The 26567-nt window shown below is 41.8% G+C and overlaps 1 protein-coding gene across 3 annotated transcripts in view; it reads left to right on the top strand.

Annotated features, from left to right (window-relative positions):
- Nucleotides 1-26567, top strand: part of OPHN1 (oligophrenin 1) — a 2670560-nt gene that overhangs the window by 1840522 nt on the left and 803471 nt on the right. For all 3 annotated transcript variants that reach the window (XM_044057106.1, XM_044057104.1, XM_044057105.1), the window contains exons 9-10: nt 2036-2136; nt 8790-8881. In XM_044057106.1, the coding sequence (XP_043913041.1) occupies nt 2036-2136; nt 8790-8881 (193 nt within the window). The remainder of the gene's footprint in view (nt 1-2035; nt 2137-8789; nt 8882-26567) is intronic.

Below are 26567 nucleotides of genomic sequence, written 5' to 3' on the forward strand. Positions count from 1 at the left end.
TTTTTAAAGTTTATTTTTTAAGGACACACATTCACCTATTCCAACTTGTAGTTTTTCCAGAACACAATCCCCAAGAGAATCAGGATCAAAATTGTGTGCTATCACACAATAGTATAATGTCCCCTTTGGTATGTAACTGCCCAAATATTTGACCCAACTTGAATTCCCACAATACTTTTTTTTACAATGAAATTCAAAGGCCTAAATCATAAAAATTATGTGTACCATCTCAAACACTTGTCCCTCTTTTTAGTGTCATACTGAGGGAAGATCTCTGCCTCACATACAGAGCCTCAACGGACCCTGTCTTGTAAGACCTACTGTACATTTGCAAGTCCAGTGGGGGCATAAACAGCCACTCAAGAGTTCTCAATCTCTTTTGCAACATAAATCGAGCATATTAGAGGGATAGATATGTATCAGAGAGAATTCCATTTCCTTGGAATCACATTCCTGTCCATATAAAGCAGAGTACTTCTCATGAACTATTTAAACGGAATCTGGATGAATGGTGGGTAACCACAAATTCACCCCTGGTTTAGCACTCTTGTCTGTCGTGAGTGTGGCAACATGTAAATGTTCTGCTTGACTCTGGGATATTTGTATTACAAATATAAGTGCTAAAAACTGCATGGGAATGTATAGCTAGGCTTCTAAAGATACTCACAGGTGAATAGCCCGATACTTACCTATGACCCACTATGCAGTGCAGCATTAATTACCTTACAGTTATCTGTGACATACTGTAGTGTAGGTAATTGCTTTCCCATATGCCCTGCAGAATATATTCCCTTTTCTAGTGAGAGAACCTGGGGAAGTTTAGACTTAAGACAGCTTTGCAGCTCACACTTGCTGGTCATTATTCCACTTTGGTTCTACTGTGAAAATCTGACTGAAACTGACAACTACTACTCATGCAAATACATTGTAACAATTGTCTGCATTTCACCTTCAAGCCAGGCAATTCTGAAAGCTAGATTGCAAAGATCAGAGTGCTTTGAGAGAGACATCTATATATAAAAGGAATGTGTCTTGTAAGAGCCTGTATCAGCTTTGCACACTGATTTCACATTCATTTAGTGTAATGATGAGTAGGCTGTCTGTTGAAATTATGTAGAGAATATATTGAAAATCCTCAATCAGGAACTTGTACTTCCTTTGCTGAAGGCAGGCTTTTAGTGTTGTTGGCTTTCAGTATTTGTACTAAAAATCTCATTGTGTTCATTTCTTTAGAGTACTCTGTGAACATGATTGTCAGCGCATTGGATCATCCAGTGCATCACAAAATATTACAGATTTGGAAATACTTTTGTTATATTCTTATGCACTTTTTCTCGTAATTTCTTTATTTTGTGCCAGTGCTGTACCATTGTTTATTTTATGCACACACACACACACACACACACACACATATATATATATATATATATATATATATATATATATATATATAATATGGGTCTACCTGAGATGGTCGACAAGCCATTTGGTCGACAGATTTGCCCCCCTCCTCAATGTTGTGCGACCCTGGAGTTGATATATATAGTTAGGGGGGTGTGGGGGGCACAGCCCCCCACATAACATGCCTGTCGACCAAATGAATTGTCGACCAAATGAAAGTCGATCAAATGGCTTGTCGACCATCTCAGGTAGACCCATATATATATATTTGTTACTTTGTTGCTTCTGCAGTTCAAGCTAACAGTTTCATTGCAGGTCAATAAAATAATTTTAAATCGTAAAAAATGGAAGATCTCTGAAACTGAACAACTTGAAAAAAAGTTCTTAAGGGTTGAGGATTTGATAGAAGGTTAAAGGATATCCATACAATGGAACATGATTAACCTAACACTTTCACTCACCTCTTCCTGTCTTGTGCTGCAGTTCTGTACTAAATTCTAAATTTGCTGATCTAACATAGAGTTATGCATTTGCCTAGAGGAGCACCTTACAGTCATACATAATGCAGGTGACAGCAGTTGAAGCTTTAACGCTGTTATTAATGTTAATGTTAATCATTTTTATGTCTTCCTAGGGGCACTGGGTACTACCTGGGTGAAGTATTACTGTAAATATGACAAGGATTCCAGGCTGCTCACTATGATTCCCATGGAACAAAAACCTGTTGCTAAGCTGGTGAGTGTCTCAAATTAGTACTTTATTCCACCATCATTTTATCAATTAAGTACTTTTAAAATAAAAACAATTGTATGGTACTTTTGTTTCTAGGAGTGAATTTTCTGCATCTAGTATGTTGCCTTCTATTAGCCCTTGTGGTAATTCTAAGACAGGAATGTTGTAACCATGTTCCTACCACCCAACACTACAACCTGTGAGAGATGCACTTACATAGACAAAATGGAAGCAAAGCTCTCTCCACCCAAGATTGTGCTAGACAGTCAAGAGGAGAAGGTTAACACCCACACTACACCTCAAGCAGCACATAGCCCTTCTAAACCCACACCACCAACACCCACATATAGCAACACTAAATCCACATATGCAGAGGCCCTTAACTGTAACCTGCCCAAGCAACAAGGACCTCTGAAGCTGAAATGCAAACAAACACCAATCACAACCAAAGTGTCACATAGTTCACAACACCAGTGTGCCACCCAGCAACAGCCCCTAAGGCAAGACAACGTACCTAAGACTTCAGTCATAGGTGACTCTATAGTCCGGTACACTGATGTCCCACTCACCAGGTTGAACAAGGAGAAAATTACAGTGAGCTGCCTGTCGGGTGCCAGAATCCGCCACATAATGCAGGCACTCAAGTCACTCCACAACAAGTACAAATATGACTCTGACATTGTCCATGTTGGAGTGAATGACTTGAGACATACCTCCCTGGACTACATGAAAAGAGACATGGAAGAGCTCTCGGATAATGTGGCCCAGGCAGGTATGACCCTAGCCCTGAGTAGCATCCTGCCTTCGCCCAGAACGATACCACAATATAAGGACAAAATGATTGACTTCAACAATTGGCTAAGCTTCTGGTGTCATTCAAAGGGGATCCAGTATCTGTCTGCCTGGGGCGACATGATCGACAGACCACGATGCTTTGCCAGAGATGGTCTGCACCTGTCGCCCCTGGAATTCAGGTTACTGACTAAGGCTCTTGCCACCCCTATAGTGCCTTTTTTAGGCAAAGTTCAAAGGACAAAACCACCACTGTAACCAGGTACAAGCATGCAAAATCTGAAGGCAATGCTACTCATTGCTGGAAGTCTAAACCTCAAAATGCACTCTCTCGAGGCACTCCTAAAAATGGAGAACATCGATATCTGTGCTGTAACTGAGACCTGGTTCAAGGCTCCAGAGAGCACCCCTGCAATACCAGGCTACAACTCTTACCACACTTTTCGGCCACCAAACCAGGATCAAAACACTAAAGGTGGAAGAGTGTCAATATTCACCAAGGATATTCACACCTCCGGGCTAGTTGCCCAACACAATGCGTCTGAAATTCTCCAGGTGAAACTAACACTAGGTAAGACTGCAATCCAAATTGTAGCTTGCTAGAGATGCCCCACCATACCCCAAGATTCTCACTACACCTTTCTAAACATACTGAAAAATATTAAGATAGAACCAAACACCCAAATACTGGGTGATTTTAACTACCCTGCCATTAACTGGGAAAACTACTCATGTACCAACACCTTTGCCCAACGGTTCTTGGAATTCATAAATTCCAACGCCCTGAGTCAACTAATCCATAGTCCCACCAGGGGCTCCAATATCCTAGACCTGGTTATTACCAACATGGGAAATTGATGCTCCACACCTGTGGTCACCCCTCGTTAGTCAGGTATGACCATAAGCTAATCACCCTTAACATCCACATCCCACCCCCACCCCCCAGTAAGGAAACCTCCATAAAAAACTTCTCCAAAGCCAACTTCATGCTACTCAAGTCAGAAGTGACAAACTTCATGACACCCGTGCAGACGGGAACTGAAAGTTCAACTGCTGAATCCTACACTAAGGCACTGTACGAGCACATCCACTCATGCATGAATCATGCCATCCTAAATAGAACCAAGATGCTCTCATCCAAAAAAAGGAAGCCAATCTGGTGGTCCTCTGCCATAAACAAACTTTACAACAAAAGGAAGAAACTGTTGCAGAAAAGAAAAAAAACTCAGGATGCAAAAAACTCCCTTACCAGCCTCAGTAGGAAACTGAGATCCCTCATAAAATCCTCCAAAGCTAGTTACGAAAATAAAATTGCCAAAGATTCCAAAGACAACCACAAGACATTTTATAACTATGTCAATAATCTAAATGGCAATGCTCAGGTCTGCTCTGGGCTAAAACAGAATGGCATTAAATATACTGATCCCAAGGATATTGCCAATATCCTGGCAAATCGATTCAGTGCCAACTTCACCCCCCTCTCACCCCCCTAAATTGCCTATCTCAATACCGGAAGATTGCCAAATTCTGGTAATAATGGACACACAGGTAAAAAACGCACTCTCCAAAGCTAAGAATACAGCATCCATGGGACCAGATGACATCCCGGGCTGTGTACTACATTAACTACAATATGACCTGGCACCTCACCTAAGTGTCATGTTTAATCATAAACTCACCTCAGGTTTTGTGCCCACTGAGTGGCACAGAGCTACAGTTATCCCACTGCACAAAGGGGGATCCACCTTGGATCCTGGAAACTACCGTCCCGTCAGTCTGACAAGCCTTATCTGCAAGGCCATGGAGCGTATTATCATGGAACTTATAAACAAAGACATTGGCAACCTTCAAACACTGGACCCCACCCAGTTTGGGTTTGTGAAGGGCAGATCTTGTCTCCTGAACCTGATTGACTTCTTCAAATCCGTTTCCAGAGCCATGGACAAGGGTAAGGTGGTCCACACAGCCTATCTAGACCTTGCCAAGGCCTTTGACACCATCCCCCATGCTGGAGTCATAGATAAACTTACTAAGCTGGGCATTAATCCTTACATCACCCAATGGGTTGCTAACTGGCTTACTGATAGAACCCACACTGTAAAAGTAGCCGACTCCAAATCCAGCTCCAGACAAGTGACAAGCGGAGTACCTCAGGGTTCAGTCCTGGGACCGCTCTTGTTTGGCATCTACTTCTCTGAAGTACAGGCCAACACTAAGGGACTCTGGCTAACGAAGTTTGCAGATGACTGCAAACCGAGAGCCATTATTGAATCCCCAAATGATGTGGATACTCTACAAAAGGGCCTTACAGAAACAGATGCTTGGTGCCAGAGCCATGGGCTCAAGCTCAGTGCCAAGAAATGTATAGTTATCCCCTTTGGGAAAAAACATGTACCCATGAATTACCATATAGGTGGCAGTACACTAAACACCGAAAGTGTGATAAGAGACTTAGGGACACAGGTGGACAGTGGTCTCACCTTCGATAACCACATCGCCACAACAGTTAGGAAATCCTTCTGTGTGTCACACCATCACTAAGGGCTTTTCATCCAGAAAAAAGGAGGTCATTGTCCCACTGTACTCATCCCTCATTAGACCCATTATAGAATACAATGCCCCGTTTGGTATGTTCTGCTCAAGACATCTGCAACTACTGGAAAGGCCGCAGAAATACCTCACTAAAAGAATCAAAGGCCTAAAGCAGATGCCGTATGCTGACCGCTTTTAAAAACTCCAGCTATGCTCTGTCGCATATCGTCTACTCAGAGGCGATCTCTGCTTAACATACAAGGCCATGGCAAACCCAGAGCTGTTGGACATGCTACACTTAAAGAAATCCCATTCCCTCAGAGCCACACACTCCAGGGATCTAAACCTTGTCATCACAAAACATGCTGGAGGGATAGGTTCCTGACCCAGAGACTCCCCAGACTCTGAAATAGATTGCCTATACATGTCAAGCAGAGTCCCTCTTTGGTCCTGTTCAAAAGGAACATTGACGATTGGATGGGAGAAAGGAAATTCACCCCAGGGATCATGTCAGTCGCCCTGCTAGACAGGGGTCCAGGGAAGTAAATAGCCAAGGAATTGTTATGGCTAGGCTTGTATAGGTCCTAGGGCTGATAGCCTAGTACCAGCCTATGAACCTAATAGCATAGATAGAATATAGAGAATTATGACTGGGTCTCCGAATGTAACTCCTTTATTATGTATATGAGGCATGGATGCTAAAAAATTCTCTCAAAAGGTGATTCTTGGCATCCATGTCAAGAACGAATAATTAAAGTTTGCTTTCAGAGATCTGATCATAATTTTTGGAAGTGCATAGCGCTTTATCTGCTCCATGTGCTACAAATTACAGAAAAGAAAGGGAAAAAAAGTACAAAGTGTTATGCCTACTTTGAAAGCCTGTAAATCCCTTAGCAACCACTTGTCAAACAGACAGTAGCGTAGCACCTATCAATTTAATTTTTTTTGTCACTTGCAGGCCAGATAAAGGGTCAAAAGCTAGGAGAGTTTTTGAATACCACTCTGATTTACTTAATATATTAATAAAATGACATGTTATGCATCAGTATGCAAACAACAAGAATTGTGAAACTTTGTTTCTGCCACTTATTGACCATATGTATACTTGTACATCATACTCACACACACACACACACACACACACACACATATATATATATATATATATATATATATATATATATATATACACACACACACACTCACACATATAGTACAGACAGAGCAAAAATATAATTTGTTGGCAAGTGTTTTGAGTAGTTACTGTCTAGTGTGACCCACTATTAACAGAGCTTAGAAAGCTGCTTAGCAATTATTATGCACTGTTAATATTGGGTTTCCTGCTAGAGTAGTTCTAAACTAGCTCGTCTTTTAACTGATATTGGTGCATAATCACAGCATTCCAGGCACTAGTTTAGCATTAGAAATGTTATTATGAGTTATTTCTGACTTTTTTGTCTGTTGAAGTTTTTGCTGATTTATTCATTTCTTAGTTTGTTCATTCATTATTTAATGGTATGATATCCAGCAAGATATAAGACAAGTCAAGGATATAAAGCTATTCAAAAAGCAACTTAAATTGTATTTTATTAACCAAAACAAATACTGCTGCTTCAGAGTTCCTGGGTAGCTATTAGTCATCCTGAGATGACTCCTCTCTAGTAGCTGCTCAAGGTTTTATTCCTTGAGTTTCATTTTTCCACAAAAAAATATTGAAAGGCAGAATACAGTAGCTCTTTCCATTGGAAATCGTTGTTGGTGCAATTTCTGAGTGTGCACCAGCAATGAGTCCCTCCTTTTGGGAGATTCCTTCCTTGTTTGAGTTAGTGCAACCATGGAGTTGGTATATACCAGTTTGGGAGTGTAAGGGGCTCCCCCCAACATCTGAGGTGCAGGAGGGCTTGACCCTCCTGTAAAATTTTTAAAGTTAAGGTTTTTTTGCCCTTCTGTGTTTTGGGATATTATTTTTCAGTATTTGGGGTCATCAGCTTTGTGAAAGCTGGTGATTTGTAGTAGCTCCATTTGAGGTAATTTCAGGCTTGATGTTTTGTTTTCCCAATACTAATGTTTTATTGGCTGTGCAACTAATGGCATGGATGAAATGTAATATTATACTTCTCTCTTGTACATATAGAGGTTCAGTATGGTGACAGATCTAAAGCGTGACATTTCACTATTTGATACTTTTCTTCTACTTTATAGTCCTTGATGACCACACAACATATTTTATCCAAAGTAATTCCCCCTTTACTCCTATCTCATTACACCCATTATTGAATGTAATGACGTTAAGGGATGTATTTGTGTAAATGTATTGCTCAACTTGAAAGGTAGGGATTCTTAACTAAAAAAAATCAGTGGCATCAAAAATCTTATTTATCAGGACAGACTGGCATCCCTCTCTCTTTACTGAGTGTCTTATAGACTCCTTCATGGGGATCTGTGTCTAGCTTTTCGAGACATAAAAGATTTATCTCTGCTTGACTGCCTATTCCTTTGCAGAACAAGTAGTTCTTCAAATACCTGGTTAAAAGAGCTAAACCTTTATTACCGTAAAAAGACATGTTGTGTTGACAGATTCATATCCCAACATATCTCCCACCATGGGAACAAACTTCCTCTACCTGTAAAACAGAGTAGTAGCCTTGCCACCTTCAAAATAAACCTATATAATTGGATGGCAGCCTCAAATTCTCCCCAAGTCTGTCTTGTATTGCCCTACGTGAGGCTGGAAGCAACTTGTGAGTATGGATTATTGGCTAAGGCTTGTACTGGTCTTTAGACTGATTGCCTGGTACTTACTTATGACCTTATGAACACTTAAAGCCATTTGTCCTTTGTAGTTTAACTAGAACCAGTGATGGAAGTCAAACCCTGTATTTCTTACCCTGTATTGCATCAAATATTGATGACAGCAGTTAGGGAATTAGAAACTGCAGCACCTGTCTGTAATATACTCATTGATGGCAGCCTGTTCATAACTGAGTTAAAAAATAATTAAATACTATACACAGAATGTTATTTTGCATTAATATGATTGACGAAAAATATAAAAGACTCAAACCTTTTCCTTACAATGTATATACATCCAAAGCCATCTCAGTAGCTAAGTCTTTAATTTGCTTGTTTAGTTATCACGCTTGAGAAAATTCAAACACCATGCTGACAGTCATTACACAAAACATGTAAGTCAGGATTGTGGTTTGTTGTGCAGTGCATTGTCTTACAGCTGTTTCCACAGCATGTAACTTGAGTTTGGAGTATTGCAGTTTAGTAATATCTCAAAGACAGACCAGATTTGTGTGTGTCATACTCAAATGTTCTTGTTTCAGAGTACTCTTGAGCTGAAGCTGAAGTCCTGTGTCAGACGGAAAACAGACTCCATAGACAAACGGTTTTGCTTTGATATCGAGACCCATGAAAGGTAACTGTTTATTAATATGTGATATGGTGTACACTGTCTTTGTATTATTGAGGATGGCAGAGAACACAAAATGATCTTGCTTCACAGAAGATTCTTGCAGTTAGAAACATCACTGGTACTAAATATTCAGGCATTAGGACTTTAAAAAATGTATCTGCATAGATTTTAGTATTGACAGAACCAGCCATTCTGAGTGCAACATTGGTTGACATTGTCATGCACTGCATTTGTTTCCTTCTTAAAAATGCACCTGAGAGCGTTGTAGATTCCAGTGCTTTACTTGTTTGCCATTCAGGTTCCTGTGTCCAGCAAGGACATTACTTTGTACTAATATCTATCCATATCTTTTAATATATTGCATGTCATCACCTGCCAGGTTCTTACATTTTTAAAAACAAGCCAAGGCCTACTAGGTACAGTGCCTTACTTTTTGAATGATTTAAGAAATGTGATCCCTGCCCCTGAACTAAGACTGAAATTGGACAGAACTGATCAGTGCTCCCTCAATAACAAATTCAAATAAATAAAAAAAAAAAAAAGTAAGTAATTTGGTAAAAGTTACTCAGTTTGCTGTTTTAAAGAGAGATAATCAAACTTGTACCTTCAGGATATAGCTTGTTAGTAAGCAATGTCTTTCAGTTTCTCCCATTAGGGGTCGCCACAGCTAATCACCGGTCTGCAGATTGATTGGCAGTGGAGTTTTTACGGTGTCGAGTTGCCAGCCCAGTGCCCAACCTTCACAGAAGGTACAAGTACACACACACGCACCTACCTGCCTGTCTTTAAAACTCATTCGACTGCAGGGAGGACTTGCAGACTCTCCACCAAAGGTGCTCCAGCTGAAAACCAAAGTGGAGAACCTCTTGCTGTGAGGTGACAACGCTAACCAATGCACTACAGTTCATGTCATTTACTGTACACACTAATATAGCCAGCACTGTGATGCCCTGAATTAAGTACAATAGATTGTTTCACTATATAGCTTTAAATGTATACAGTTGCATACATTGCTTTGTTCTTTGTATGTTAAAAATGATGCATCCATTACATTGTCATGACAGACAAGGTCATGTTCAGAATAGTAACCCTTACCAACCATTCTGCTATGACTAGAGTAAGAAGGAGCCAATCAAGGTACAGTATATGTGACGTGTCCCACTTTTTAAGGGTTGCTTGGCTCAATGGCAAATGAACACCTTCGGTTTCTCTTTTTGTATCTGGTTTGTGTTTTTCAGAGACATTGCTTCATTTATTGTATTTTGTTAACTAGATAAATCCTGCTAAACAAAAGCAATCCTTTTTCAGGGGTGACTTTGTGGAAAACTTCACATTTTGTAATAATTAAGTTATTCAAAATAATTTCTGTTTGTACATTTCTAAGGACTATGCAGATGTCCATCCATATCATGGTTCCAGTATTCCTTATGTAAGGGGTCTGCCAAGAATAGCAAAATATTTGCCTAGTATACCAAAGCCTTTTATAGGCTTTTTACATCACACATATGCTTCTCCTCTCAAGGTATAGGGAAAAAAGGTGACTTACACACCTAAGAACTTCTGTGCCATCACTGAACATTGGTCTTAATGTTCCTCTTTTTTGCTTTCAGATAAGTGCTCCATTGGGGTTCTTTCTTACCTTCTCTTTTATTTTTGTCGTTGTAGGTTTGCATGTCATCCAGAAAGGGAAAATGTCAGTGTGGGAGGCAGATTTCCCCATAAAGATCATTACAAGTAGTGTCTCTTCTGTTTGGGTGCTTCTCATGACCATACACAGTGTTCTGTCTGCCAAGTGTGCATCCCTAAGATCCTACATAGTTGTCACTCCTCCATGTCTGTTTACCTAGAAAACCAATGTCTAAAGTTGCTGGTGCAAGGTGCTGTGGCAGAGTCTTCCCATTCTGAGAGTCAGCAGCTGGCCAAGAATATGACCAAAAAACTCAGCGATTCAGCTGCTGTCCAGCCTTCCCTGGTCATCTGTCTTTCGAGGCTGGTGAAAACCCAGAGATCATTTGGTTGTTGCTTCAGATTCCTCTGCCGCAACCCCATCAGAGGCTACCATGGATCTGACTTCTCACACATCCTCAGAGTGTTTTTCAACGTCTGCTCAAGACAATGAGGGAAAACCTTGGCTGATTATGTCTGAGGGACTGAGAGGGATTCTGCAGCTTCTAGTCTGGAAGGGGTTTCCTACTACTGGTGGAGTGTCGGCAGAGTCCGACCTTCCTAGGGTTTTTCATGCGGACGTCCCTCAAAAGAAGAAAGAACAAGCATATTTTGTCTGATGTTAAAGATCCCCAACATGAATGGCAGGATTTTACTCAGGGGTTGTTCAATACTTTAATGGCTTTAAACACTCTTCAGAGAGTCCCTGTGCCTGCCCCTCCCTGGTCATCTTCTCCTATTAAAAAGTCTAGGCAGCAAGCGTCTTCTGATGAGGATCTGGATTTGGGGGAAGAGTCCTTGGCATACTCTTCTCAGATCCTTTCTTTGGGCTGTGGGTCTCAGGAAGAGGATTCTATCAGTCCAGATTCTCCTTTAGAAGAGCTTTCCTCTGGGGACACTATTTCATGTATGATGGAATTTTTTAAGTGGGATTGTTCTCAGGTTTCTGATATCCAGAAGAGGTATTATGAGCTCCTCCAGATGGAGTCTCACAAACCCCCTGCTGGATACCTTTTCAGCAACCTCTGTTGTCCCTGATTCTCAGCCACCAGCTCCCCAGAAACCTGACAGAGTTTAAAGGTGCCTGATGATTGTAAATTTCTGTATAAATGCCCTTTTGCTTATCCTTCTGTGGTGTCTTTTTCTTCTGACAAACCTTCTAAGCTGTTACCTTTTACTAAGCTGCTTTCTTCAGACAAGGATAGTAGGGCCATGGAATGTCTGGGCAAAAAAGGTTTATACTGCTGCCACCCTTGCTTTTATGGCTGTCAATTACCAGACTTATATGACTAGGTATGTTTCAACCCTTTTTTCTCAAGTTTTTCAGATAATTTCTGACCTCCCTGATTCTGAAGGGAATGGAGGGTTTTGGCTCTTTCTTTGTTGTGGTCTACCTCTCAAGTGGCTCGCCACTCGATTAAATGTAGTTATGATGCAGCTGATACTACTTATAGGGCTACTGCCTTTGGTTCTGTTCTGAGGTGTTACTCTTGGCTTTGTCTTCAGACTTTAACTAATGATATTAAAGCTAAATTATTGGATACTCCTTTTGATACTAAAAACCTTTTTGACTCTGCTGCTGTTGAACTTAAGTCCCTCCTGGACAAAGGCAAGCTTTGCAAAAGTTGAAACATATTTTTGTTTCTCCCCTCCCTACTTTTCAGAGGAATTATCCTTCCAAATCTGCTTCTGTTCACAGACAGTCTTGTCCTCCATCCAAAGGTAAAAATGGTTCTAGGCATGTACCTCCAGAGAAGTCTACTCAGACTTCTGTTTCTCAGAAGGCTCCTTTTCAGGAAAAAAACAGGCTCCATCTGACCATTTGCTATCCTTTTCCTTCAGCTAGGTTCCCCTGTTCCCTCTTCTTTCCCTGCCCCTTCCCATTTGGTCAAGGGTTACACATGATTCTTGGGTTTTGTCCAGCATCCTCCAGGAGTATTTCATGGTGTGGAAATCTCTTCCTCCCTTTCTGGGTTTCCTACATCTTCCTCAGGAGAAGTTATTTTCTTTCCAGCGGTGCTTCAGGCTTTTTTGACCCAGGGCACCATTCACGTTGTGCCCCTTGCCCAGGAAGGCAAGGGTTTTTATTCAAGGTTGTTGCTGGCCCTCAGGAAAGAAAGCACCTGGAGGCCAATTCTGGATCTTTCTCAGCTCAACACCTTTGTAAATGATTCCTCCTTCTGGATGTTGTCCCTTCAAACCTTGTTCCCTCTTTTCCTTCCCCAGGCATTTGTGGTGTTTTTGGATCTTCAAGGATACCTACTTCACATCCCCATCTGTCCCCTTTTCAAGACGTTTTTGCATTTTTCTGTTTCTTCCTTGCATTTTCAGTTTTCTGCTTTGCCCTTTGGCCTCTGTACTGCCCCGAGGGTATTCACCAAATGCCTCGCTTCTGTCATTGTTTTTTGCAGGATGAGAGAGATTCAGATATTTCCTTATCTAGATGACCTGCTCATTCAGGCTGTGTCCACCAAGGGTCAGCTTCAGGACCTCCAGTTTACTATTTCCCTTTTGCAGAGTCTGGGGTTCACCATAAACTTTCAAAAATCAGCATTGTACCATCTGAGGTGAATGTTTTTCTTGGTTGCGAGATCAAGACCGTTCTATGTTTTTCTTGGTTGCAAGATCAAGACCATTATCATATTGGCATCCCTGCCTCTCTCCAAAGATCTCACTCCTGATTGCTTTTTTTTCCAATCTCTTCTTCCTCTGGCTTCAGTCACAGCCAAATATTTTCTCAGGTTTCTCAGGTTTATGTTTTCCACCATTCCTATGCCGCCTGTGGCCAGGCTACACATGAGAAAACTTCATTGCTACTTCAAATCAGTGTGTCTTCAACACTGTAATCCCCTGGATTTCATAGTTCCCTTCCTTCCCTGTCTCAAACTCGAGCTTCAGTAGTGGATTCATCAGCTTTCTGTCAATCCAGGGCTTCCTTTCCAACCTCTAGTCCCATTCCAAAAGCTCTTAAGATGCCTTGGACAGGGGGTTGAGAGCTTTCTTCAGTTTTCTAAAGGTCCAGGGTCTCCAGCCCCTCATCAAAGATCAGATCACATCAACATCAAGGAAATGAGACCTCTCCTTTTAGCTCTTCAGGCTTTTCATTTCTTCTTTCTTCCTGGGCATCTCTCTACATTTTCACAGACAATACCACAGTAATGAAGTATGCCAACACCAAGAGAGTTAACAAAGTCCTACCTTCTTTACAGTCTCAGTTGTCAGGACTTTGATCTAGCTGTCCCAATATCAAGTGAGTCTTCAGGCTGTTTACATTCCTTTAGAGCAAAATATAGTGGCAGACTCTTTAAGGAGGTCCAACACACAGACTCATGAGTGGATGCTTCACAGAGATGTGTTTCTTGACATTGTCTATTGGTGGGGTATTCCTCGGGTAGATCTTTTTGTCATCCCTGAACAGACAACTTCCTCTCTTCTATTCCAGAGTCCCTAGTCCTCTGGCTTGGAAGATGGATGCCTTATCCTTCCCATGAAGGGGATTTTTCTCTATGCCTTCCCTTCCTGCGATTTTGTGGGTCTTGCACAAGATCAGGTAAGATTCTCTGAAAGTCTTGCTGTTGACTCCCTTTTGGCCCAAACAGCATTGGTTCCCCTTCTTTTTCATCTGGCCAGGGGCAGTCACTGCAAATTACCTCACTGGGTGGATCTTCTCACACAAGACATGGGGTCTCTTATCCATCCTGTCTTGTCCACTCTTCAACTGACGCTGTGGATATTAAGGTTTTGATCCCTTTCAAGGACCTCTTTTCTGAGGACATGCTTCGGGTCCTGCAGACGGCCAGGAAATCATATTTCTTAAAATGAAAACGATTTTCTGTCTGGTGCCTCTCGTAACCACGATCACTTTTCAGTGGGGATTCCTCTGGTTTTCTCTTTGCTCCATGCTGAGTTGGCCTGTTCTTCAGTTAAAGCTCATCTCTTAGCAATTTCTGCTTGTCTGCCCTTGACTCCTCTTTTGGCCTCTAGGTTTGAGGTCAAACAATTTCTTAAAGGCATGCTTCATATCAGGCCTCCCAGGAAGCCTGTTCCATTTTCCTGGCACATTAGTTTTGTTCTTGAAAAATTGATTCAGGCTCCTTTTGAGCTTGTTGCTTCTGCTTCCTTGCAACGTTGTACTTGGATGACTGTTCTTTTGGCCCTTACTTTAGGTAAGAGAGTATCTGAACTCCAGGCCATTATGGCTGTTCTTCTTTTTTTAGTTTTTCACAGAGACATGGCATCTCATCGTACTACTCCTTCTTTCATGCCCAAGTGGTCATTGAGTTGTCTCTTAATCAGTGCATTAATTTCCCTTTGTTTGTTCCTTTACCACAGTCTGCTAGTGAGGAGGTTCTTCACGCCTTTGATTTACATAGCTAGCTCAGATATTATTTGGATAAGACTAAGGTCATTCGCAGATCTGAGTAACTTTTTGTTTCCTTTCATCTCAGGTCTTTGGGTTTGGTAGTTTCTAAACAAACCATTTCTTCCTGGATTTCTAATTCAAGTTCTTTTATTATTTCTTTCATAGTAAATGTCTTTCATCTTCAGTAAAGGCTCAGTCTGCCAGACATGTTAGCTCCTTTGGTGCTCTTTTCAAAGGACTGGATACCATTTCCATCTCTGAGGCTGCTACTTTGACTTCTGTCCATACCTTCAGTAAGCATTACAAGTTGGATGTTGTTTCCAAAGCTATAACTGGCATTGCCAGAGCTGTTCTGCATAGGTTTCTAGAGGGCTCCTCTGTGCCTTCCTCCTCCCGTGTTTCCTCTTGAGCTTTTGTACTCTGCTTTACATAAAGAATAATAAAGACATAGATGTCCTTCTCTTCACTGTTGCAGTATTTGTTCCATCCTTCCTACCCCCTTCTGCACTGCCCTATACATCTTGCCTTCCTGGACAGATATTCTTTTATTTTTCCTCCTTCAGGATGCACATGTTCCTCCTGATCTGTAGGGACATTCTGTTGTTACTGGGGCTTTTCATTTCTGAGGTGTGTGCATCACCTTTATGTCCTATGCCTTGCACAGGGGAGCAAACTTGTGATGTACTATGCCTATAAACTCTAAAAGGCTTTGGTATACTGGCTGGACATTAGGCTATCCTTGGCAGGAGATCTCTTACATAAGGAATATTGTGACAGTGAAGAGAAAGACATCTACTGTTATGGTAAGATTTTATACAACTGTACTTTCTTAAAGCATTTCAGCATATGTACCATTTGTAGCTGCTGTACAAGACGTGAACATCTGTGCAGCAGATAACATAGTTGTACATGGATGGACATTTAGGTAAGGTAACTCTAAGGGAAAGAGTTTTAGATGTCCAACACAAAGGAAATTTCAGAAACAGTGATCAGTGAGTGTCTTGGAATGAATAATTATGCAACGGTGTAGTTTGATTTTCCTTAAAAACTGGAAAAAGAGTTAACTGTGAACTGTGTGAAAATTATTTCTAGAATTTTTTTTGGTGCCCCCCCCGCTTGTTGACCATCAAACCTTGCAATCTGTTGGCTCGTTCATCCTGCTTCTTGGCCCATTCCTTCCCCATGAGGCAAAAACTATTTGCAGAGCCATCATATTGGCAGATGGTTGGGCCTTTGGCTACAAGTCCCTAACCCTACCTTCTGGTAATGATGTTGGCTTCTGCCTTACTATAAAGTGAGCACTGTGCCATAATACAAAGGCATGTCTGCTCCATGACATATCCTGCAAGGGCTACCACTACTAGCTTGGATAGGTCCCGCCTCTTCTCGGGGAGACCAGCCTCTGCCACTCCCTGAGTTCCACCTCTCTGTAGGGAGAAAGGTAGTAACCATCATAACAGACCCCCCCCCCCAAAGTTAGCATGATGACGTAAGCTTCTTCATATCTGTTAAAACACCCCACCTGGCTCTCTGTTTTTCCTGAGTCTTCTGCAACACAGTAATGCTTATCCTGCTGTCTCACAGAGCTTGAGAAATTATTTCTAGAATCACCTTCATTCTTCTAGAAAGTTTGCCAATCAAATAAGTTAAGAGAAGGAAGTTGGGCTTGTTTAGTAGAAACCTAATTTTATTAATTATTAGAATGTTGATCATTGATGCACCTATAGCCCGTGACTGTTGTGTGTCCTTTTAATGTCAGTGGTTTGAACTTGCATGTTAAAAGTTCAGGAATAGTTTCACATCTGAAAAAGACCAAAGCTAAATCAATTTCTCCACAAGAGATGCAATCATAAGCAAAAGAACGTGTTCTTCATATTAATCTGCAGTAGACTTGGTATATTGGCCAGCTTCTAAAGCTTCAGCTTACCTTCCACACATCCAAACTGTCAAGCAGCTCAAGGTGAGCTGACTTTTCACATTTGGGCACAAAGCCCTTCAGAGCTTTACTGCCTCAGAAGAGTACACTCCTGTGAGGCTTTTGAGGCTTGACGGTTGGCTTGTGCTTTCATTAGCTGTGCAGATAAGTTCCCTTTGGAGGGACTTTCATTTTCTTTTCTTTTTACAGATGTTTTATTGCTTTCCTCTTCAGGAAAGATTTTTTTAAAGCTGTATGAATGGATTGTCTCGAGACAGTGACATACTTTTAAATGAACCACTGTTTCTGTCAGTTTAAAAGTGGTGCTATCAGATAAAATATGTTCTGTGGAGAAATTGTGTGTATTTTAATATTGTGGGACCGCCATGGTGTTTGAAAGTGCTTTTTACTGTGTTTTTTTCTGTCAAAAAAGTAACTTTTGTGGACTGGTAGTTTTAATAGCATTGTTGCTCATTTTCCCTAGGATAGAGGTACCATTTTTGGCTTGACCATGGAACAGATTGTCTCTCCCATGGTCGGTCCTTCTTCCAGCCATAAAAAGAAAAGTTTAAGCAAACAGCCTTTTCCACCACAGCAGGCTATCAGTTTGCTTTAGCTGCAGGTGAGTGACTCTGCTGTAGCTGTTTGTTGTACCTCAGACCATTCCTCTTATACCCCACATCCCTGTGGTGTCACATTTACAGCCACTATGGCCCAAGGGTTAGCTGCATTTTCTGTGGTTCTTGAGATCCCCTCACTGGGCAAGGGATAACCACTCTTGTCAGTCCTGGGAGAGGAAACAGGGAAGGCTTCCCTGTTGTGTCATAATCCTGTGACCACCCCTGGGGCAGCAGCAGCTGCCATTACTAACCCTATTGGCACCATCTTTCCTGTCAAAAAGAAACAGAAAACTAAGCATGTGTCTACTCCTCCTCAGTTTTTTTGGGATAGGGGTAGTTTACTGGGACTGGCCCAGAGTTTGATTAAGGCTGTTGATCCTTCTTCTAGAGTTTCCAATAAAAAAGCGATGCCGCCTCTCCTGAAGTGATTCAAGATTCTGAATCTGAAAAGGGAGCTGCAGGGATGGATACAGGATTTTGTCCTCAGATTTCTGATTCAGACTCCATCGAGAGCTCACTTTCTGATTCTTCCTTTGATGGTTTCTCTTTCTCGGAGACTATTGCTAGAATGCCCAGTGTTTTCAGTGGGAGGACACTGAGGTTTCTCAGTCACTCAAAAAGTACTGTAATTTGTTACAGAAGGATTTTCCAGACCCTGCACCCATTCCTCCTGTCCTGTCTGCTTTAGGGGACGTTTGTCTTTCTGCCTGTAATTTTCCTGACAGTCAGCCAGCTGTCTCTGAAAAGGCAGATAGGATGTTAAAAGTTACTCAGTCTTTTAAATTTTTATATCCTATTCCCAAACCTGAACCAGCAGCTGTTGCCTTGGTTGAATCCTCTTCTGTTAAGTACTTACTTAATTCCAATCCTACTCGTTCTAATAAGAATGGGAAAAGTATTGATGGGTATGGGAAAAAGTGTGTGCTTCTGCAAATTTGAATTTCAGAATTTTAAATGGTCAGGCTCATATTTTATTCTGATGTATTGCAAAAGTATGAGGAATGTTTTATCTGTAGTTCCTTCTTGGGAAGAAAAATCTGCTTTAAATAACTTTAGTTTCTTCTTCTGCTGTACAGGTCACAAATCATTGTTTAAAGTATGTGTATGACTGTGTTGCTAATTCTTCCAGGGCTATGGCCACTGGTATGGTTTTAAGGAGGTTTTCTTGGCTGCATTCTCAGTCCCTTCCAGATGTTTAAAATGAGATTTTAAATTCTCCCTTGGATCGAGATTTAGTGTTTGGTCCTTCTGCTGCAGAGGTGATCAAAAAGTGTGATGAAATGGGCAAGGTGATCCAGGGAATCTCTAGGATTTTTCAGTCCTTCTTTTACAAATTGTCTAAGGGAATTTTTTCCTACTTATCTAATTTCAGCAAAAAAACAGAATAAAATAATCTCAACAGAATTCAGGTAAACATATGTTTAATAAGAAGTGGCAAAGAGATTCTAAAAAAGTCTCAAACCTCCCAAAACCAAGGACACTCCAACAAGTCTGAATGACTATTCAAGAGACCTTGTGAGCTCCCCTTCCACCCTGTCCCTCTTTCTCTTCCAGAAAGTCTAAATCTTCACTTTTTCTTTGGCAACATATTGTTTCAAACAAATGCATTCTGAAAATCATTCATCAGGGTTATAGATGGCAGTGGGAGGAAAGCCCACCTTTCTTGGGGGGGGGGGGCATTTCCTTATCCTGCAGATCAGCCTATTTTGTTTCTACCTGCTTTTCATCACATGCTGTCCCAAGGAGTGATAGAACCAGTTCCTCCTTCCCTGGTGAGGGAGGGGTTTTATTCTATGATATTCCTATTCTGAAAGAAAGAGAATGCTTGGCTACCAGTTCTGGATCTTTCTTTCCTAAACCTGTTTGTGACATTGCCCAAATTCAAAATGATGTCACTTCACAACCTGTTGCCTCTTCTTCCTCTTTCAAGTTTCCTGTTAACACTAAACTTAAAATATCTCATCACATTGAATTCCTATTCATCCAGATTTCAGACGTTTCTTTAAGGTTTTGTATATCTGGATCACATTATCAGTTGTCTGCCGTACCCTTAGGGCTATCCATGGCACCAATAGTGTTCACATAGTGTCCACATTTTTCTGTATTTAGATGACTTTCTTATCTTTGAAGAGTCTTTTTTCAAAATGTCAGGCATCTCTTTCTTGGGTGAGAGATCTCTTGCATAAGCTCTAATTTCAAGAAAAAATTCAAAAGTCTTTCTTGACTCCCTCACACAGGATTGTGTTCCTGAGATGTCAACTAGACACCTCAGTTCAAATAACTTTTCTTCCACAAGAAAAAGTAGATCTTTATTTAAATCTATTTCTGAGGTTTTCCATTCAGATTTCAGTCACTAGAAGGGAATACCTAAAGATTTTGGGTTTCATGGCTTCTATGATTCTCTTGATACCCCTAGCAAGTCTCCACATGAGAAATATACAGTGGCATCTGACATCTCTTTGGTCCTAGCATCAACACCCTTTATCTTTTCAGATCCCAGCACTGTGCTTTATCAGAAGAGAGATCACTTGGAAGACAACAGATATCCTTAAATCAAGTTCTCCCCTTCTGCTTTCCTGCTCCAATGCAGTCATTCCCCACATATGCTTCAAACTTTGATTAGGGAGTATTTTCAGGAGATATAAAAGTGCAGGGGCATGTGGGACACCAAAAACAGATGCAAGCACATAAATATCAAGGAGATAATTTTCTAGATGAAGATATTCAGTTCCCTGAACTATCTTTGCTCCCTGAGACCTCTTCAAGTGGTTGCAGACAATACCACAGTGATGTGGTACATCAACAAGCAAGGGGTTACCAGGTCATACGCCCTTTGCAGATTAGCTGTTTTAGCTTGGGATATAACTACACAGCACATTCTCACTCTACAGGTGTCATACATTTAGTTGGAGCAAAATTGAGTGGCAGACAAACTGAGCAGAAACAGGGAAGACCCTCACAAATGGAAAATAGATCTGGGGGGGGGGGTCTTCCATGGTTTGATCCATATGTATGAAGTTCCACAAGTACACCTCTTTGCCTCCTCTCCAAGCAGTCAACTGGCAAAAATTCTGATCTAGGACTCCATGCAAGAAGGCCTGGAAGACCATTCCTTTTTCTTTTCATTGGATAGGAATGTTCCTGTATGCCTTTCTACCTTTTCCACTAATGTCCAGGATACTTCTGAAGATTCCGAAGGAATCTCTCAAGTTCATTGTGGTAACTCCTTTCTGGCCCAGGCAACCGCGGTTCTCTTTTTTTTTTGGAAATGGCCAGGGGCAATTACCACAAGTTTCCTCAGAGACTGTATCTACTCACACAAAAACAGGTGTGTGTTTGATACACCCCAGCATCAATCATCTTCAGTTGACAGCCTGGATGATAGGGTCTTAATTCCCTTAAGGCACCTGTTTTTTGAGGACTTGCAGCAGGCACTAATGGAGGCACGAAAGCCTGCTACTAGAAAATCATATATTAGCACATGGAAGATTTTCTAGTTTGTGCCAACAACAGTTTAACCAGCACCCATTCAAGCTAGTTATCTTTGGTTTTGCAATACTTGTGTGAGTTTCTATTCTATGGCCTTTCTTATTCCTCAATCAAGGTTAATTTATTGTCCATTTCAGCATGTCTGCCCATGGATCCTCCTCTTTCAAGGCAGCCACATGTCAAAATGTTCCTGAAAGAGGTTTTGCATAAGAGGCCTCCAAATAAAGTGGTGGGCCGTCTTTGGCGTCTTAATTTTGTGTTAGAGAAAGTAACATTTGCTCCATTTGAACCAACATGGAAAACAGTTTTGTTGATTGCTCTGACCTCTACAAGAAGGGTATCTGAGTTGCAAGCTCATATAGTGAGTCAGTCCTCCTACCTCATTTTCGTCAAGGATAGGGATTCTTTGAGACCTAATCCTTCTTTTATGCCTAAAGTGGTATCTGCTTTTACTTTAAGTCAAACTATCCATCTCCCTGTTTTCTTTTTTGAACCTACAAATGATGGAGAAAGGACAATCCATACTGTGGAAGTCCACAGACACAGGTGCTATCTTGACAGAACTAAATCTATCAGGTCATTGGAGCAACTGTAAAGGAAAGGAGACGTGACATACTTAGTCATCTGTCTATGCCATCTAAGTATGGTGTGGATAGACTACAAAAAAGCATTTGACAGTATCCCACTTTCATGGATAAAAGAGTGCTTACAAATGTACAAGATACACTTTACACTGATAAACTACATCACAGCGACCATGAAACAGTGGCAAGCCACTTTGCAGTTAAGCCGTGATAAAGGACAAATTATTATTCCCAGAATAAAAATCCAAAGGGGGATATTCCAGGGTGAATCTCTGTCACCACTGCTCTTTTACCTTGCCCTTAACCCATTAAGCTGTCTGCTTAACAGATTAGGTCATGGCTATAATTTGGCTCCCAGAAAGCAACAAAGTGTAAAGACTTTTCATTGTCTCTTTGTCAATATAAAAAATTATAGTTCATTAGATGAACTGAAAGCACAATTGCATGTAGTCAAAACTTTTTCAGATGATATAAGAATATCATTTGGTCTTGATAAATGTGCAAAAGCAACCTTTAAAGCAGGAAAGCTGCAGCACCAAGAAAACATCAGTTTGGGACAAGAATGTGATGTAAAAGAACTTGAGCAAGAGAGAGTGTATAAATATTTGGGAACTGTTGAAGGATCAACAACAAAACATGAACAAATGCAAATAAAACTCAGTAAGGAATGTTTTAGAAGACTTAAATTAATCCTGAAAACAGCATCGACATCTAGGAACAAAGTTCAAGCTGTAAACCGATTTTCTCTTCCTCTCCGAACTTACATTTTTGGGGTGATTGACTGGCCCCAAAAGGTGTTGTATAGATTAGCTAGGAAAACAAGAAGAATGCTTCATGCTCATCAAATGATTTACAAATATCAGTGCATACCAAGATTATATATTCCCCTTTCCAAAGGAGGTATGGGCTTCCTTGAAATTGATTTCATGTACAGATCTACAGTTGTGGGACTGCATACATATCTAATGACTTCACAAGACCGAAACATAGTGAAAGTTGTGAAACACGAAGAGAATAAATCTGAGATGACTTCCCTGTTTATAGTAGCAGAAGCATACCAGACAGGATGAAATCCTCCTCCTCAAGGAAGAGTAAACCTGTCTGGTGGGCATCTACAATAAATAAACTCTATAATAAAAGGAAAAAAATGCTGACCAGGACCAAGAAGGCGCAGGTGTCTAATTGGAAGTAATCTCTCCTTAGCCTGAACAAGCAAATAAGAGCACTAGTGAAATCCTCCAAAGCAAACTTCAAGTCCAAACTGGCCACATCTGCTAAAAACAGTCATAAGCCTATACTCCATAAGCCTATACTCTATCTGAAAAGCTCAGCACTTGCTCCTAAAGCATTTTTTATACAGGTAAAGCACTCTTAAACAAAAGAAAGTACTTCATTCACCTAAATTCTGTTGAGTACCCATTTCCCTATAGGTCCTTTCTGACTCAGTTACACAGCAATCTTTTTCACTATTTCTCGCATGTCGAAGGGTCAGTTGCTGGCGTCCTCTCCTTTTCAGCTGGTGAATCTGGGAAGCTTGAGGCAATGTTACAATTGCCTCATGTACACAGACAACCCTCTCCTCCTCCCAACAAATACAAATATATGCGAGAGATGCAACTATATAGCCAAACTGGAGGCTGAGCTCTCTCAATTCAGTACTGGCAAGACCAGTCAGGAGGAGAAGGTAACCACGCACACCACAAACCCAGTCTCACATAGAACTATCACAACTGCAAACCAAACACATAAACACACAAAAACATACTCGAGGGCTGATTAAAAATCTACCAAAACAACAGAGGCCTCCAAAGCAGACACCCAAGCAACCACCACCTCAAGACATAGCACATGCAACACATAGTTCACAAAGTCAGTGTGCTAAACAGTCACAGCCCTTAAGGCCAAACAACATGCCAGACACACTTGTAATAGGTGACTCCATAGTCAGACACACTGGCGCCCGCTCACCAGACTGAACAAGGAAAAGGTCACAGTAAGCTGCCTGTCGGGAGCTAGAATCCGCCACATAACACAAGCACTCAGGTCACTCCACAGCAAGTACAAATATGACTCAGTCATTGTACATGCCAGTGTGAACGACCTGAGACGTACCTCCCTAGACTACATGAAAAGAGACATAGAGGAGCTCTCTGATTATGTAGCCCAGGCCGGTATGACCCTGACCCTGAGCAGCATCTTACCCTCACCAAGAATGATGCCACAGTACAAAGACAAAATGATCAGTTTTAACAATTGGCTTAATTACTGGTGTCATTCTAAGAGGATCCAATGTCTGTCTGCTTGGGATGACATGCTTGACAAGCCACGCTGCTTCGCAAGGGATGGCTTGCACCTGTCACCCCTGGGCTTCCGGATATTGGGCAAGGCTCTTGCCACCCCCATAGTGCCTTTTTTAGGCAAGGCTCAAATGACAAACCTACCTCCCTAGAAAACACAAGTGGAAAAAAACTAAGGGTAATGCTGCTCAATGCCAGAAGTCTAAACCTCAAGATGCATGCCCCCGAAGCCCTCCTCAGTATGGAGAACATCGATGTCTGTGCAGTGACTGAAACCTGGTTCAAGGCTCCTGAGAGCACCCCAGCACTATCAGGTTTTACCTCATATCATGCTTTCCGGCCCCAAAACTTGGACCAAACCACAAGAGGAGGGGGAGTATCCATTTTCATCAAAGATACCCACACCTCCAGGTTAGTGGCAATGCACGAAGCATCAGAGACCATCCAGGTGCAACTAACCATAGGCAAAACTGCCTTACAGTTTGTAGCATGCTACAGACCACCCTCTCAAACTCAGGAACCCCACACAGCCTTCCTGAAGACACTGGAGAGTATGAATGTCTCTCCAAATGCCATCATTTTGGGAGACTTCAACTACCCAAACATAGACTGGGAACATTACTCAAGCCCCAACACCCTAGCCCAAAGGTTCCTAGAATTCATAAACTCAAATGCAATGGAACAACTAGTCACCATTCCCACAAGAGGAGACAATATACTAGACCTGATCATCACAAACATGGGGACAAAATGCTCCACACCGGAAGTATATCCCTCTTTGGTAAGATCAGACCATAAATTAATCTCACTGGAAATCCACATCCCGCCCCCCCCCCCTGCACAAAAGACCACAGTGAAGAACTTCTCAAAAGCCAACTTCACACTTTTTAAGACTGAAGTGGTATCCTTCAAGGCCCCTGGGCCAGTGGAAACCACAACCCACACTGCTGAATCCTTTGCAAATGCCTTCTATGGGCACCTTCAAGAATGCATGGATCATGCAATCCCAAATAAAACCAAGACCCATTCCCCCAAAGGCAGGCACCCAGTCTGATGGACCCCAACCATAAACAAACTTTACAACAGGAGGAGGAAGCTACTACATGACAGAGCAAAATCCCTAAAAGGGAAGGCATCTCTGATCAGTACTAGCACAAAACTACGATCACTCATAAAATCATCCAAGGCCAACTTTGAGAGAAAAATCACAAAAGACACAAAAGACAATCACAAGGCCTTCTTTAGCTATGTTAGAAACCTGGGTGGAAACTCCCAGATATGCTCAGAGTTAGTCCAAAATGACACAAAATACACTGAACCCACTGACATTGCCAACATTCTGGCAGACAGGTTCAGTGCAAATTTCTCCTCCCCCCCCCAAAAGGAGAAATAAGTATCCCAGCAGAGTGTGGCCTCCCTAACATCTCAGATGCCCAGGTGAGAGCCGCCCTCTCTAAAGCTAAAAACACAGCATCAGTGGGACCGGATGGTGTCCCGGGCTGTGTGCTACATGAACTCCAAGAGGAACTAAACCCACACATAAGGCTGCTGTTTAATCTTAGCCTTACTACAGGATACGTACCCAAAGAGTGGCGTATGGCAACAGTGGTCCCACTTCACAAACGCGGTGCTTCTACGGACCCTGGAAATTACCACCCCATAAGCTTGATGAGCCTGGTCTGCAAAGCTATGGAGAGGATCATTATGGAACTCATAAACAAAGACATTGGGGACCTACAGACATTGGATCCTACCCAATTTGGCTTTGTCAAGGGCAGATCCTGCCTTTTGAACTTGGTCGACTTTTTTGAAACAGTCACTAAGGCCATTGATGAGGGTAAGGCAGTTCACACAGCCTACCTTGACCTTGCAAAAGCCTTTGACACAATACCCCACTCGGGCATCATAGACAAACTCACCAGCTTAAATGTAAACCCATATGTCACAAGATGGGTTGCAAACTGGCTCAAGGACAGAACCCACAGGGTCAGAGTTGCTGGAGCTATGTCAGACTCTAAGCCAGTCACAAGCGGTGTCCCACAGGGCTCAGTCCTGGGACCCCTCTTCGGCATTTATTTTTCCGAGGTACAGGCAAACATAGGAGGATTGTGACTGACAAAGTTCGCAGATGACTGCAAACTGTGCGCCATAATTGATACTCCAGCGGACACAAACATCCTTCAGAGAGGCCTCATAGAAACGGATAATTGGTGCCAGAGCCATGGCCTTAAGCTGAATGCCAAAAAATGTATAGTCATACCCTTTGGGAAAAACAAGGTACCCACAAATTACCACATAGGTGGTAATCCATTAAATCGGAAGAGGTAATCAGGGACCTAGGGACCCAGGTTGACAGTAACCTCTCATTTGACACTCACATTGCCAAAGTGGTTAGAAAGACCTTCTATATTGCCCACCTTATCATGAAGGGTTTCACATCTAGATCAAGAGAGGTCATTGTGCCCCTGTACTCTTCTCTTATCAGGCCAATGATCGAGTACAGTGCCCCATTTGGGATGTATCTCACCCGACACCTGCAGCAGTTGGAAAGACCCCAAAAGTTCCTCACCAGGAGGATAAAGGGTCTTAAAAATATGTCATATGCTGCCCGACTGAAAAAACTCCAGCTCTATTCAGTCGCATACCGCCTACTCAGAGGTGATCTGTGCCTGACGTACAAGGCCATGTCCAATCTGGAATTAATGGACATGCTCCACCTCAGAAAATCCAAATCCATCAGAGCCACGAGAACAAGA

This window comes from Protopterus annectens, chromosome 15.part0, assembly GCF_019279795.1.
Source record: "Protopterus annectens isolate FY-2018-M chromosome 15.part0, PAN1.0, whole genome shotgun sequence".
Lineage (NCBI taxonomy): Eukaryota > Metazoa > Chordata > Ceratodontiformes > Protopteridae > Protopterus > Protopterus annectens.